Source organism: Moschus berezovskii, chromosome 20 (genome assembly GCF_049115385.1).
Source record: "Moschus berezovskii isolate FMDL1 chromosome 20, NW_MosBer_1.0, whole genome shotgun sequence".
NCBI classification, from domain to species: Eukaryota; Metazoa; Chordata; class Mammalia; order Artiodactyla; family Moschidae; genus Moschus; species Moschus berezovskii.
The window spans coordinates 22,504,591-22,521,738 of NC_142479.1; the positions used below are offsets into that span (position 1 = coordinate 22,504,591).

Genomic DNA, 17,148 nt, shown 5'->3' on the forward strand with positions numbered 1-17,148 from the left:
ACCAGCTGCTCATCTGAGAAAGAGGGATTAAAAACGACTATTGTGGACAGAGGGAAGCAAAAGACTATCCGCATATGCTCAGCTTGACAAACTGACTTTGGGTAGATGTCATTATTTGAAAGGTGAATAATTAGGGAAGACAACTTGAGGCATAAGATGGTTTACAAAATCCATCTCTTTCCCAGTTCTCTATAATACTTTACATTCTCTCCTACTGAACTGTGTATATCTATGGCAGGTTTCTTTTTTAAACCATAAAATAGTCCTCTGGAAAGAGTGTCCTTATATAAACAGTCTTACTAAGTACTCATATTACTGAGTCCTTTCACAGTTGCTTCTGTTTGAATTGAATACAACACCATTCAGTGAAGGCTACCATGGACTTGAAATCAGCTGCATTGGTAAGAGGTAACACCTAGTAATTATTCTTCTCTGTATTGCCTCACAATTAAAACTGTCTGATGTTGTAAGCAAACATTTTAAATACTGCTTGGAAACCAGTCCATTAAGGAAATGTTTCTGGAGATTATAATCCAAAAAGAAGTGTAAAACAACTCCTGATACATAAATTAGAGGCATGTTATAAATTTCCCATGATTGCACCATAGTGAATTTTTTAAAAGCACTGTGATGGAATGGAGATGACTTTTCTACTGCTAATGAAGGCTCTGTTGTGAAATATGCATTTGAAGAGTTTAAAATGGTTTCTGAAATGTGAAGAGGAGAAAGTCTTTTCCAAGTTACTTTATACTTTTAAATGTCTATAAACTTAAGTCAAATGACTGCTTGAATTATATATTAAGCACATCTAAAATTAAAATTAACCATTTAAAAATGAACAATATAGTGGTATTTAGTACGTTCACAATATTTTGCAGTTATCTCCTGTATCTAGTTCCAAAGAATTTCATTAAACCAAAAGGAAATCTCATATCCATTAAGCTGTCTCCTTCCTCCCATCCCCCAAAACCATTATTATGCTTTGTCTCCGAATTTATCTATAAATGGAATCTTACAGTCTGTGATGTTTTGTGTCTGACCTCCTTTGCTCAGCACACTATATGAGGTTTAGCCATATGTATTGGCCATATGTATAAGCACTTCATTCTTTTATGGCTGAATGATACTCCTTTGAATGGATATACCATGTTTTTTTCATTTCATCAACTGATGAACATGTGTTCTTTCTACCTATTTGTTGACTGTTGTGAATGGTGCTGCTATGAACATTAATGTACAAGTTTTTGTTTGAATACCTATATTTAGTTCTTTTGAATATATACTGAGGAGTGGAATTGTTGGGTCATATCGTAACTCTGCACTCTGCAGTGTAGGAGACCAGGGTTTGATCCCTGAGTCAGGAAGATCCCCTGGAGAAGGAAATGGCAACCCACTCCAGTATTCCTGCCTGGAGAATCCCATGGACAGAGGAGCCTGGTGGGCTACAGTCCATGGGGTCAGAAAGAGTCGAGTATGACCAAGTGACTAACACTGTGATAAACTCTGTATTTTAACTTTTTGAGGGACCACCCAACTTTTTCACAGCGGTTATACCATTTTACATCCGCATCAGCCATGTATGAGAGTTCTAGTATTTCCACATTCTCTCCAACAGTTATCAAAAGGTTTTTTGGATGACCAGGGAAGAGTGCATGGGAAAATGAATACCCTGTTTGGTGTTTTTATTTTTGTGTGTTCTCTCCCAATCTTTGTAGTTCTGCCCTCCATTAAATTGTGTGTCCTGTTTTAGATTGCATTTCCAATTCTTCTGAGATAATACCTGTAACCACCACCTAGAACCACTTATAGCTTTGGTAGCATTCAGTTGTTTTGTGCCAGCAAATGGCACAAAAGAAATGGCATTTATACAGGAAAGGACAAAACCCTGGGGAGTCACATCTGTCTGTAAGATTTGGGGTATAAAAACTTCCCTGTATTTCCCTGCAGCTTGGTTAGAATTAATATGTGATATTTCATCAAATTTTTGGGTTATTATTTTAAGAATGAGTCATATATAAGGTTTGAAATTTTCCAATTAGCTGGCTACAAGCAGGAAAAATTCTTTGAGTCTCCTGATAGTTTACCAAAGCTAGTAGTCTTAACAGTTCCTGTCTGCGACTGTGGTTCCTTCCTGAAAGTATCACTTAAACAGTTCGGAGTGAGTGACCAGAGTTTAAAAAAAAAACTTCTCCTGAGAATGATTGCTTCAGAGATTTACATGGAGTAGAAACAAATGTATATGTGAAGTATGGAGTCCACAGGGGCACTTTATTTGTTGCTTAAAATGTGTGAAGTACATAGAAAACAGTGGCTGCTATACTGTTGATGAAAGAACTAAAGGAATGCTGTGTTTTCAGCATTCTTAAAATTTCCTATAGAAAACAGCAATTGCAGCTTTTGACGTTGTGCTAGTTTCCTGGAAAGGCTCAGCAGTTACTTCTGTCAGCATTTTCTTCACTGTGATTAGTGCTGGTGAAGGTAGAGGATGTTTGGAACTTTTAAAGGAAGTCATGCTGAGTGAAATCCTTGGGTAGGAAGTTAACCAGATCTTCAAGCACTTAAAAATATCAGTATTGGGTGACATCCAAGTATCAAAAGGACTAAAATTGTTGACTTCTTTACTCTGTAGCAGTAAAGTAAATAAAGACTTAAGTCTTTATCAAGGTACAAGATTCAGGGACTTCCTTCTCTGTCTAGTGGTTAAGACTGCGCTTCCACTGCAGGGGTGAGGGTTCCATCTTTGGTGGGGAAACTAGGATCCTGCTAGCCACATGGTGCACCTCCCCCTCCCCCCAAAAGATGCATGATTCATTTACAGAAAATGTAACTGAAGTAGGATTATATGGAGAGCAGGCACAAAAACTGCCTTGTCTGAAATACAGTATCTGTACATCCTTCCTTTACATTCTGTTAAGACGAAACAAAGAGGAAGGAACCGGAAAGTGTAAAGCCAAGCACTAATAGTGAAACATAATCCATAATAATGCTGTCATAAACACAAAATTGAATATATTTTGATCTTCAGCTGATTCAGCTGGTAAATGAGTTGTGTTCTGAGCTTACTAGTCATTCATTAGGAAGCAGACTCTCCGGGTGTGCTTATAAAGAAGCCTGTTTCCAGTAAATGTTCCTGTCTGATCAGATGTAGGAAGTACTGGATGAAATTAGTAGACTCAAAGCAAATTTGTTATTCTTTAAATTGTATGATATTTGTAGGCACAGACTCAATTGTGATTGATTGCTTAGACAGACGTTGTGCTGATGGAGAGTAGCTAGTCAAAGAATTGGACATTGAAAAAGTAGTCTGGTTTTAGTCGGTTGAATTGTCTCATGGCAGAATTTTCTACCCTTTTTAATACATGTGTACTATTGGATTAATACAGACATAGTCCATTTGGTTCCTTTAACCATGTTTTCATAGTTAGATTACTAATGTATTCTAATAGATGCTGACTCACCATCAGTGGATTTCCTGGTTTCCTTGATTCGTGAAGGTTTTCTAAGCTTTCTTTAGTAACAAGAATTTTGAAAAAAAGCGATTCCCACATTGGCCTTCACTATGTGATGTTAGTAGCATGACATCAGAGCCAATCTGTTTTAGAATAGTTTGTCATGATACTATGGTCCCAGAGTTAAATAACTGTAAAAGGATAGAAATCTCTAAAACAAATTCTTATGCGCCCCCATGCTATTCTAAGAGCTTGTGTGCTTAGTCTCTCAGTCGTGTCTAACTCTTTGCTACCCCACCGGGCTTCTCTTTCTCTGTTCATGGGGATTCTCCAGGCAAGGATACTGGATGGGTTGCCATGCCCCCCCTTCAGGAGATCTTCCGGACCCAGGGATCAAACCCAGGTCTCCTGCATTGCAGGCGGATTCTTTACCGTCTGAGCCACCAAGGAAGCTCTAAGAGCTTGCCATTTATTAAATTGCTTAGACCTTTTATGCAGCACCTAATCAGCTCCCCCTCATACAGGGATAGACGCTTTCTCTTTTCTATTTGCCACATGGACAGTTAAATCAAGTATAGTTTCAAAACCAAGACCGGAAAATCAAAGCTTAAAATGTTAAAAACTGATGAGCATTTAACTTAGATTTCTGAATCTAATATTGCTGAAGTTAAAAAAAAGTTTTTTTGACCACATTTCTTTGATTTTAATACAGTCTCTTTCAGAGTCAACAGTTTTTAAATTGAGGATTCATCTTACAGTTGTACTCTTTCCCCAAAAGCTTTTTGACATTGATGAGCATCTTAGAAATTGAGGCAGTGGTGTTTTATCAGACAGAGGTGGGCGTTTCTTTTCCCCTGTTCTCTGAAGAAATTACATCAGCCCTTTTAACCTGGGCCTTAGCTATTTGAATGTTTAGTGCTTTCTTGAAAGAAGTACCCAGAGTGAGGTGGGCTCTTACTTGGACTTGTGGTAGCATTGAACTTTGTAAACTTTTTTCCTTACACCTCCTATAGCTACCTGGGCTCTGAACCTGAAAGTTGTAATTTTTTTCTGCTTCTCCTTGTCTTGTCTGAAATCCTTATCTAAGGTGAGTGTGTCTTTTTGCCAGCTGTCCTTTATATTTTGCCAGAGTTTAAAAGAAGTTCTCCCTTTCTCCTTGTTGGACTCGCAAGAAAAACTTCTGAAAACAGTGTTCTCCAGTAGAACTGTGCAGTAATAGAAATATTCTACATTCTTTGCTTTCCACTGTGGTAGTTGAGTACTTGAAATGAGATCAGTGTGACTGAGAAACTGAATTTTAAATTTTATTTACTAAGCAAAAGTAATGGCTACATGTGACCGTATTGGACAGTGTAGGAAACCTCTCAGTTCTAATTGGGCAGATGTTATTCAGCTCCTTTACAGAGCAAAATCAAACCAGATGAATGGTTTGATTTTCATCTCTGCCTTTTGAGATTGTATTCTTCCTTCCTGCTCTACAGGTAGACTGTCCAATAAAGTCTAATCCTTATAGCTTCAATTTAATTTTCAAGTTCTGTAACCTATAAGAGCAGAGATTCATCCCTTTCTTAAAACTTCAGAAAATAATAACTGCACATTTTCATAATACTGGTAAGAGCATATACCCAGTCATCTAGGTTTTTAATGCTATTTTGCTGTATTTGTTTTAATTAAACATTTAAAAAAATTTAGGCTGTTCTAATGTTTCATAAATATTCCAGTGTGCATCTTTAGAAAATAAGAAAAGCTTTTTATAATCACAGTATCATTATAACATCCTAATAGTTAACCATTCCTCAGTGGTCTGAAAACCAGTCCATATTCGGATTTCCCTTATTGTCCCTAAATGTTCCGTTCCGTTCCTTCACTCAGTCGTGTCCGACTCTTTGCGACCCCGTGGACTGTAGCCTACCAGGCTTCTCCGTCCATGGGATTCTCCAGGCAAGAATACTGGAGTGGGTTACCGTTTCCCTCTCCAGGGGATCTTCCCGACCCAGGGATCGAACCCGGGTCTCCCACATTGGAGGCAGACGCTTTAACCTCTGAGCCACCAGGGAAGCCCCTAAATGTTAATTTGGTTTGTTTAAAGCAGGATCCAGGCAAGATCTGTATGTTGCCTTCAGTTATGACTCTTGTAAGAAACATTCTAATTCTTACAGAGTTTGAGATTTACAGAAAAGTTGAAGAATGGTTCAGAGATTCTTTGTACACTTTACCCAGATTTGTCAGTTCTTAATTTTTTTTTGCTACATTTGATTTATCCTCTTTCAGTACATTTTTTTTTTTATTGAACTGTTTGAAAGTGGTTTGCAGATATGATGCCTCTGCCACTACATACTCTAGTATGTGTTTAACAAGAATAACGAAGTGGTCTTTACAGCCATACTGCAGTGATTGAGGTGAAGAATTTGACAGACTACTGTTATTTCAGGCTCAATTAAGATTTCATCAGTTGTTCCAGTAATGTTCTTTGTAAGAAAATTCAGGATCATGAATTGCATTGAGTTGTCCTGTCTCTTTTTAAAAAAATAAGGTCAGTTTTTTCATGGCATGTTCCTTGGTTTGTGTTTGTCTGATGTGTCTTCATGATTGAATTCAGGTTGTGTACTTTTGTCAGGAATACTACAGGAGTGATGTCTTCTTTGTAATGCTTCACATTGGGAAGCGCATGCTGTCATTTTGACTCATTGCTATTTATGTTAACTTTTATCACAACCCTTTCATGAGGGTTGGATCTAACAGTGTTCTTCACCATAAATCTCCTTTTCCCTTTGTAATAAGTGTTTTGTGGGGAGGTATTTTGAGACATTGCAAATACTTGTTGTTTCTCAAATTTTCATCTGTTTTTGTATCCATTGATGATTTTTGTCTGAATCAATTATTGTGTTGATCGCAAAATACTGACTTTTAAAGAATTCCATCAGTCTTTTACCATTTTTAAGTTAGCTTTCTTCTGCAAGGAACAACTTCTCCTTTTTTATTTATATTAGTGCAGAATCCTGGGTTTCATAAATCCTTTAATCTATAAGTATCCTGAAAAGTAATTAGCCATATACAGTTAGTAAAGAAATGTTGTCCTTTTGTGTAAGAATATTTGAGCCTTTAGAACTATTGAGAGGCAGAAATGGCAGAGGCTTTCATTCTTTAAGAAAGTTTTTTTTTATTTGAGGAGCTATGGTTTAGTTGGGTAAATGGATCTGAAATAGTGGGGCATGGGCAGATTAAGAAAAATTGGGAAATTTTGGTTTTGGAAATGTATCGGGGGCTGGGGGGCAGTGTGTGCGTGTCTCTCTGACCCAGGTAGCTTCAACCCTTGGACGCACTAAGGGAGAAAGTGCTTTCCACTTCACCTGTTTCTTAGCCTTGAGCTCTTTAGGGTAAAGAGAATTATTGCTCCCAACCTTACGCCTTCTGTTTGCATTAGCTTTCCTGGCTTGCTCCCTAAACAAAGGTTTAGGAGATATATTTGCGAAGTTTGCTAGAAAGCTTCAACAGTACTGTTCCATGTGCCCCTAAAAATAATAATTGAAATAAAATGGAGTTACTTGGCATGGGTATGTTACATGATTCCATGTTACATGATTTTGAAGATTCTGGTCTTTACCTGACTTTTCGTTGGGTAAATTAAAGAGCAGAATTGGAAATTTTAAAGAGTAATTTCCCTTTCTCAGAAGAAAAAACAAACGAACATGGAGTGTCTACTAAGTTGAGTATAGAGAGACTAGTAATCTTTTTATCAGTAGTTCGAAGAAATTCACACCCGAGTTTTAGCCAATTTCTAGCACAGCTGAATTAAGCAGATAAAATGCAAATTCAAAAAAAGCTAATCTTGAGTTGGCCAGAGTACTCTTGTGTTAAATGTACTAGTATCTATTGAGGCTTTACTGTGTTCTGAAAGCACGTCAGTTAAATCCTCACAATTGTGGGAAATATACTATCATCTCAGATGTTTCAGGTAAAGAAATGGTAGATACACAGAGATAACTGATTTCAGTCAGTCAGTTCAGTCGCTGAGTCGTTTCCAACTCCTTGCGACCCCATGAATCACAGCACGCCAGGCCTCCCTGTCCATCACCAACCCCTGGAGTTCACTCAGACTCATGTCCGTCGAGTCGGTGATGCCATCCAGCCATCTCATTCTCTGTCGTCCCCTTCTCCTCCCACCCCCAATCCCTCCCAGCATCAGAGTCTTTGCCAGTGAGTCAACTCGTCGCATGAGGTGGCCAAAGTATTGGAGTTTCAGCTTTAGCATCAGTCCTTCCAGTGAACACCCAGGATTGATCTCCTTTAGAATGGACTGGTTGGATCTCCTTGCAGTCCAAGGGACTCTCAAGAGTCTTCTCCAGCACCACAGTTCAAAAGCATCAATTCTTCGGCGATCAGCTTTCTTCACAGTCCAACTATCACATCCATACATGACCACGGGAAAAACCATAGCCTTGACTAGACGGACCTTGGTTGGCAAAGTAATGTCTCTGCTTTTTAATATGCTGTCTAGGTTGGTCATAACTTTCCTTCCAAGGAGTAAGCGTCTTTTAATTTCCTGGCTGCAGTCAGCATGTGCAGTGATTTTTGGAGCCCAAAAAATTAAAGTCTGACACTATTTCCACTGTTTTATTTCCCATGAAGTGATGGGACCAGATGCCATGATCTTTGTTTTCTGAATGTTGAGCTTCAAGCCAACCTTTTCACTCTCCTCTTTCACTTTCATCAAGAGGCCTTTGAGTTCCTCTTCCCTTTCTGCCATAAGGGTGGTGTCATCTGCATATCTGAGGTTATTGATATTTCTCCCAGCAATCTTGATTCCAGCTTGTGCTTCTTCCAGCCCAGCGTTCCTCATGATGTACTCTGCATATAAGTTAAATAAGCAAGGTGACTGATTTACCTTTGGTCATTTATGTGGCAAAACTAGGGCTAAACTGAGACGTTTTTTCTCTTATGATGAATCCACAGAACTGGTTCTGGATGGCATTTGTAGTTTATAATCAGAGTTATACATTTGTACAGTAATTGTCTATTTGAATGAAGAACCTTCTGTGTTCTCTGGATTGTGGGGAATCTGAAATACTGTTTCTCACTACAAAACTAAGAATGCAGTGTCTTTTTTTCCCCTTGGCATGTTAATCCAAATTGGGGGGACAGGGGAAAAGGGAAAGGAAACAATTCTGTATCATTTGTAAAATATAATTCCAGGGCACTGCAGAGTTTTGGGTGTGCTGATTAACAGTGTGTCTGTTTACAGTCAACCCTCCTCTCCTTGTCTGTGGTTTCCCATACATATAAAGGACTTAACCGGCATCTGTGGAGTTTTGATGTCTGCTAGGGCACCTGGAACCAATCCCCAGTGGGTGACTAGGGATGGATGACTACTTATTTTTTAGCATCTGAACTAGGTTTAAGTGTCAAGTCTTACAGTAGTGCCACTTACGGACTAGTATGCAGAATCTAGCCTGGAAACTAAACAAATTGCAAAGTTTGGGTGACTTTCTTTAAAAAGGGAGCAGTTGATAGTCGTGTGCTTTTGTGTATGTGCCATTAGTGTTGTTTTTTTTTAAGGGAGACTAGTATTTCTTTTTAAGGGAAACTGGAAATATATGTATATATATTTTTAATCTGTGCATAGGATGTCTAAGATGTAAAAGTATCCCTAATTGCTGGTGGGAGAGAGGTATTACTGGAAACATGGAGTGAATGACTTTTAATAGTAGTTATACCCTTTTGTATAGGATGAATTCTTTGTCATATGCATGTCACAACTATTCAAAAAGAAAACAGTCCATTTTTTTAGACTGAAGGGTATTGACTCCATATTCTTATTTTATAAATAATAGTTATAAAATAATAAAAATTATTTGAAGTTTTAAAAAGATACTGTTATAGAAACTTCCAAGTATATCTCAGAATATTCCCAGCTTCAACAGTTGAGAGTCCCTTGGATACCACGGAGATCAAACGAGTGGCTCCTAAAGGAAATGAACCCTGAATGTTTATTGGAAGGACTGAAGCTGAGGCTCCAATAGAGTTAAGCCACGTGATGGAAGAGCTGACTCATTGGGAAAGACCCTGATGCTGGGAAAGATTCATGGCAGAAGGAGAAGGGGGTGACAGAAGACATGATGGTTGGATGGCATCACTGACTCAATGGATAGGAATTTGAGCAAACTCCAGGAAATAGTGAAGGACAGAAGGGAAGCCTGGCATGCTGCAGTCCATGGGATCACAAAGAGTCCAACACACTTCAGTGACGGAACAGCAAACAACTTCAAAAATAGTGATATTTTGCCAACTGAGAGGATAAAAAATGGGACAGAGTTTGGGTATTATTGTGTACTCTGAAAACAGCTGCAAGTATGAAGACGCTTAGTATGTTCTCTGAATTTATTAATGGTTTGTTCCACAATCTGTGATTCAGTTTCTGTGGTATATAGCTCATAGACCGTTCAGTTCAGTTGCTCAGTTGTGTTCGACTCTTCATGACCCAATGAATCGCAGCACGCCAGGCCTCCCTGTCCATCACAAACTCCCGGAGTTTACTCAAACTCATGTTTATCGAGTTGGTGATGCCATCCAACCATCTCACCCTCTGTTGTCCCCTTCTCCTGCCCTCGATCTTTCCCAGCATCAGGGTCTTTTCAAATGAGTCAGCTCTCTGCATCAGGTGGCCAAAGTATTGGAGTTTCAGCTTCAACATCTGTCCCTCCAGTGAACACCCAGGACTGATCTCCTTTAGGATGGACTGGTTGGATCTCCTTGCTGTCCAAGGGACTCTCAAGAGTCTTCTCCAGCACCACAGTTCAAAAGCATCGATTCTTCGGTGATCAGCTTTCTTTATAGTCCAACTCTCACACCCATGCATGACTACTGGAAAAACCATAGCCTTGACTAGACAGACCTTTGTTCGCAAAGTAATGTCTCTGCTTTTTAATATGCTATCTAGGTTGGTCATAACTTTCCTTCCAAGGAGCAAGCATCTATTAATTTCATGGCTGCAATCACCATCCACAGTGATTGTGGAGCCCAGAAAAATAGTCAGCCACTCTTTCCACTGTTTCCCCATCTATTTGCTGTGAAGTGATGGGACCAGATGCCATGATCTTAGTTTTCTGAATGGTGAGCTTTAAGCCAAATTTTTCACTCTCTTCTTTCACTTTCATCACCATTAGACCTTTATAACTGACTAGAATATTTTATGGCTAGTATATGCTGTTTTGAAAATGAAACCTGTTTAAAAACATTATAGTGTTTTGGATTTTGTTCTTTGTCTGCACTGTGCAGCTTGAGGGACCCTAGTTCCCGGATAAGGGATCAAACCTGGGCTTGCAGCAGTGCAAGTGTGGAGTCCTAGTCATTGGACCTCCAGGAATTCCCTTTGTTGTATTTTAAAGTTTTAATCTACACAAATATTAGACACAGATATCTAGTATGATAACCCTTTTATGTGACCCCATTTTGAGAGTGCATCTAAGCCAGAATTGTTTGGGGATGTTTTCCTTTTTAATATATGCTTGGAAAATTTGGAAAGAATCGGTGAGTGTTCTGGGCATTCTCACTGAGAAGGAAAAATTCTTACTGACTTTATTTGAAGAGGAGGGAGAAAAAGTAACTTTCTGTTAACTGATTGGAATAGGTCACTTATCCTAACAACTGGGAGAGGCTTTTTCGGAAGGAGCAGTTTCCTATTTAGTTGTGTAAATGGGCGTTACTTAAGTATGCTTCTTAAAATGTTTAAATGTGTAGATTGGTAAGGATTTGCCACCTATTATTCAATTTTTTTTAATAAAGTGTAAATCTTTCATATGGAGTACATTGTTGATAGGGTTAAAAAATATATATACACAGCTTTCTTGGTAGAATGTGTTTAATGAGAAAAAAAAGTAAAAGTACTACATAGATTGAGGAGAAGTATCAGGAAGTGCCCCCACTTTGCACCAAATCTGCTTTTTCCGCAAATAAAACAGCTCTGAGGCTGAAGGTCTCTGCTGACTTTTGAAGACATTTCTTGCTGCATTTATCTGGAGATCTGGTAAAGAATAAAAAACACATGTTTCTTAACTTACCATTTTCCCTCCTCTTTATTATCTCATAGTGTTTTCTTTTATAGTTGTTGTCTACCTACCTCTTATGTGGAGGGATAAAAAGGAATCTCTTAGAATCATTTAGTTCAGTGTGTTTGTGGTTTGCATCCTTGTTTTAATTGTACTGTTTGACTAGCACTGTTTATTTTTACTTTCTCAGACACTGTAGGATTTAAGTTGTGATAGCTGAGACTCAAAATTGCCTTTTTTAATGCTTGGTAGTAACTTCAGTTCGGAGAAGGAAATGGCAACCCACTCCAGTGTTCTTGCCTGGAGAAATCCCAGGGACGGGGGAGCCTGGTGGGCTGCCGTCTATGGGGTCACACAGAGTCGGACACGACTGAAGTGACTTAGCAGCAGTAACTTCAGTTCAGTTCAGTTGCTCAGTCCTAACTTAGAAGCCTAGAATTCTTTTAAAGAGTAGTTTAGAAGATAACTTGTTGCTTTTATGTATATGGTTCTGGGAGCTCTAGAATCTACTGAAATATTTTTTTAATTATTGTAAAGGTAACTCTCATTCAATATTACAGTAATCCAGGCCTGTGCCCCAACCAGTAGTGCTGATGAAGCCGAAATTGAACGGTTCTATGAAGACTTACAAGACCTTTTAGAACTAACACCCAAAAAAGATGTCCTTTTCATCATAGGGGACTGGAATGCAAAAGTAGGAAGTCAAGAAACACCTGGAGTAACAGGCAAATTTGGCCTTGGAGCACGGAATGAAGCAGGGCAAAGGCTAATAGACTTTTGTCAAGAGAATGCACTGGTCATAGCAAACACCCTCTTCCAACAACACAAGAGAAGACTCTACACATGGACATCACCAGATGGTCAACACTGAAATCAGATTGATTATATTCTTTGCAGCCAAAGATGGAGAAACTCTATACAGTTAGCAAAAAGACGACCAGGAGCTGACTGTGGCTCAGATCATGAACTCCTTATTGCCAGATTCAGACTTAAATTGAAGAAAGTAGGGAAAACCACTAGACCATTCAGATATGACCTAAATCAAATCCCTTATGATTATACAGTGGAAGTGAGAAATAGATTTAAGGGTCTGATAGATAAGAGTGCCTGATGAACTCTGGACGGAGGTTCGTGACATTGTACAGGAGACAGGGACCAAGACCATCCCCATGGAAAAGAAATGCAAAAAGCCAAAATGGCTGTCTGAGGAGGCCTTACAAATAGCTGTGAAAAGAAGAGAAGCGAAAAGCAAAGGAGAAAAAGAAAGATATAAGCATCTGAATGCAGAGTTCCAAAGAATAGCAAGGAGAGATAAGAAAGCCTTCCTCTGTGATCCATGCAAAGAAACAGAGGAAAACAACAGAATGGGAAAGACAAGAGATCTCTTCAAGAAAATTAGAGATTCCAAGGGAACATTTCATGCAAAGATGGGCTCGATAAAGGACAGAAATGGTATGGACCTAACAGAAGCAGAAGATATTAAGAAGAGGTGGCAAGAATACACAGAAGAACTGTACAAAAAAGATCTTTACGACCAAGATAGTCATGATAACGTGATCACTGACCTAGAGCCAGACATCTTGGAATGTGAAGTCAAGTGGGCCTTAGAAAGCATCACTACAAACAAAGCTAGTGGAGGTGATGGAATTCCAGTTGAGCTATTTCAAATCTTGAAAGATGATGCTGTGAAAGTGCTGCACTCAATATGCCAGCAAATTTGCAAACTCAGCAGTGGCCACAGGACTGGAAAAGGTCAGTCTTCATTCCAGTCCCAAAGAAAGGGAATGCCAAAGAATGCTCAAACTACTGCACAGTTGCACTCATCTCACACACTAGTAAAGTCATGCTCAAACTCCAAGCCAGGCTTCAGCAATATGTGAACCGTGAACTCCCAGATGTTCAAGCAGGTTTTAGAAAAGGCAGAGGCACCAGAGATCAAATTGCCAACATACGCTGGATCATGGAGAAAGCAAGAGAGTTCCAGAAAAACATCTATTTCTGCTTCATTGACTATGCCAAAGCCTTTGACTGTGTGGATCACAATAAACTGTGGAAAATTCTGAAAGAGATGGGAATCCCAGACCACCTGACCTGCCTCATGAGAAACCTGTATGCAGGTCAGGAAGCAACAGTCAGAACTGTACATGGAACAACAGACTGGTTCCAGATAGGAAAAGGAGTACGTCAAGGCTGTATATTGTCACCTTGCTTATTTAACTTGTATGCAGAGTACATCATGAGGAACGCTGGGCTGGAAGAAGCACAAGCTGGAATCAAGATTGCTGGGAGAAATATCAATAACCTCAGATATGCAGATGACACCACCCTTATGGCAGAAAGTGAAGAGGAACTCAAAGGCCTCTTGATGAAAGTGAAAGAGGAGAGTGAAAAGGTTGGCTTGAAGCTCAACATTCAGAAAACAAAGATCATGGCATCTGGTCCCATCACTTCATGGGAAATAGATGGAAAAACAGTGGAGACAGTGTCAGACTTTATTTTTTTGGGCTCCAAAATCACTGCAGATGCTGATTGCAGCCATGAAATTAAAAGATGCTTACTCCTTGGAAGGAAAGTTATGACCAACCTTGATAGTATATTAAAAAGCAGAGACATCACTTTGCCAACAAAGGTCCGTCTAGTCAAGGCTATGGTTTTTCCTGTGGTCATATATGGATGTGAGAGTTGGACTGTGAAGAAAGCTGATCACCGAAGAATTGATACTTTTGACCTGTGGTGTTGGGGAAGACTCTTGAGAGTCCCTTGGACTGCAAGGAGATCCAACCAGTCCATTCTAAAGGAGATCAATCCTGGGTGTTCATTGGAAGGACTGATGCCAAAGCTGAAGCTGCAATACTTTGGCCACCTCATGCAAAGAGTTGACTCACTGGAAAATACTCTGATGCTGGGAAAGGTTGGGGGCGGGAGGAGAAGGGGACGACCGAGAATGAGATGGCTGGATGGCATCACCGACTCTGGACCTGAGTTTGAGTGAACTCCGGGAGTTGGTGATGGACAGGGAGGCCTGGCGTGCTGTGATTCATGGGGTCGCGGAGAGTCGGACACGTTGAGCGACTGAACTGAACTCTCAATTAAACTTGAGCCTGAGGACTGGTCTACTCAGAAATAGAAATGTATCTACCTCTTAATGAAATTAGACAGCCGGGTTTGCACAAGGCATCCCTTAACCCCCCACAAGTTCCCTTCTTGGGTTGTTGAGGACCACTTCTTTATCTTCTTCCATTAGTTCTGAAACTGAATGTCACTAAAATTTAAAGTTAGGAAGAAATGAAAATTAGTAATTCATAAAGTTTTGTTGTAACCAAACTCACTTATAAGTTACACATCTCACAGCTTGTATACTTGCCTTGCACTACAGCGTATACTTGAGCTTGTACAACTAGTTAATCTTCTACTTTATTACCATGTTTGTGTTAATAGTTGGACAATTGCTTGGTTACTTACCCTAGTATTCAGTGACAAAGTTACTGTAACTATACTTTATCATTGTACCTGCAGTCATTGATGTGTAAGAGGGAAGTGAAATTACAACGTAGTCTCTTAACCTTACATTGTATTCTTTTGAAATCCTGGACTGGTTATAGTTGAGCTCTGTTAGCAGAAGAGTTTGACAGAATAATTTATGTAAAAGACAGTTAACTTTATGGCTTCCCAGGTGACTCAGCAGTAAAGAATCCACCTGCCAATGAAAGAGACATGGGGTCAGTCCCTGGGTCAGGAAGATCCCCTGGAGTAGGAAATGGCAACCCTCTCCAGTATCTTGCCTGGAAAATTCCTTGGACAGAGGAGGAGCCTGGTGGGCTACAGTCCATGGGGTCACACAGTTGGACAGGACTGAGTGACTGAGCATGCATGCACAGTTACCTTGGCTCAGCTGGTCCAGAAGAGAGTAGTGACAGTGATTTTTCTTTTCCTCTGCTTTTAAATTTTTGTTTGTATTTTGTTTCATGTGAATTTGTTACCTGTTGAAGGAAAAAAATAAAACCCTCAAGCTGGTCAAAGCTAAGAAAGCCTTCAGGTAGCCTTTGAGTGGTGGTGTATTATACTACATTTAATCACCTAGAGAAATGACCCATTCTGGTAGAAATCTCCTTCTCCTCTTGTTCTCACTTTCATATTTAACTAGTTTTCAAAGACGTGTCATCTTTAGATCTTGTATATTTGCTTAGCAAAATAATAGCTTCTGCATACACAAAGCAAATCTGATTCCAGTATTTTCCTTGTTAAAATCCTTAAGTAGTTTCCTTAGGATCAATTCAGGATTCTTACTGGGGTACATCTAGCTTATCAGTCTAGCCCATACTTGTGTTTGTAATCTTAATTCTCCAAAAGCCTTTCATACACAATCTCTATTCCCAGTGTTACAAGAACACTTAGAATTCCCTTAGCAGACCACGGTTCTTTTTTTTTTTTAGTTATTTATTTAGCTATTTTGAGTCTTAGTAGCAGCATATGGACTTAGTTGCCCCACAGCATGTGGGATCTTAGTTCTCCGACCAGGAATCTAACCAGCATCCCCTGCATCGGAAGGCAGATTCTTAACCAGTGGGCCACCAGGGAAGCCGCAGCAGACCACACTTTCTCATCTCTAGGCCTTAATATGTGCTCACCCTTCTGTGGTGCGCTGTCCAGTCTGCTTCCTTTGAACACATTCACTCCCTGGCCTGTAGGCTTCCTTTGACTGGATCTCTCTTATGTATCTTTGTTTTGGCACTTTTTGCTAAGTATTGTAACTTACTTGTTTGCTCTGGCTGATCCAAGTTCCTTTAGACCAAGAACCCTGTGAAATTTTTAACTCTCATTTTATACTATAATTTATCAATAATTTTCAGTTTCCTGAAGTCCAGTACATATGATCAAGTAACTGCTAAATGCTAAAGGGGATTAGAGAGGACAGATCCAGTAGTTGAGAGATCCCAAGCCAAGAAATATTGATTACCTCAGGTTCCTTGACCCATAAAGGCTACCTCTCAGATGTAACTCTTCCCTTTATATCTATCTGTTCTTCCTCTTAGTTGTAACCAGATGGTTATACCTCTCAAGTTACAACTGCAGGATTATAACAAAACAATTGAATGCCATACTTGTTGGAAGAGAGAAGGTCTATTATATTAATTGCCTTATTTGAATCCGTGTAATGGAGTTGTCAGTGTTGACCTTGAAGTAGTAATGGTTAAATGAAGATTTGTAATGATGACAACACATGAATATCAAGTCTTTCTAGTTCACTTTGTAGCATGATTTATTAATATTTTCTGTTTTTTTCTTCCCTCAGCTCCAGAACCTGGGTATAAACCCAGCAAACATTGGCTTCAGTACCTTGACTATGGAGTCAGACAAATTCATCTGCATTAGAGAGAAAGTAGGAGAGCAGGCCCAGGTGGTAATTATTGATATGAATGACCCAAGTAATCCAATTCGAAGACCAATTTCAGCAGACAGCGCCATCATGAATCCAGCCAGCAAAGTAATTGCACTAAAAGGTATAAACAGATTGTGTTTTTTTTTCTTAAAACTTTTCCTATAGGAATTTATTCAGATTCAGTAATTAGAATCTGTTTTTCTTAGTATATTGTTTGGTTAAATAGATCTGCAAAGTGAAAGCTGTTACTGTGTTTGATTTTTTTTAACTGTTT

General features: G+C 39.3%; 1 protein-coding gene across 4 annotated transcripts in view; it reads left to right on the forward strand.

Moving 5' to 3' along the window:
- CLTC (clathrin heavy chain) overlaps positions 1-17,148 on the forward strand; it is a 71,416-nt gene that overhangs the window by 7,798 nt on the left and 46,470 nt on the right. For all 4 annotated transcript variants that reach the window (XM_055399796.2, XM_055399806.2, XM_055399779.2 and 1 more), the window contains exon 2: positions 16,788-16,995. In XM_055399796.2, coding sequence (XP_055255771.1) covers positions 16,788-16,995 — 208 coding nt within the window. The remainder of the gene's footprint in view (positions 1-16,787; positions 16,996-17,148) is intronic.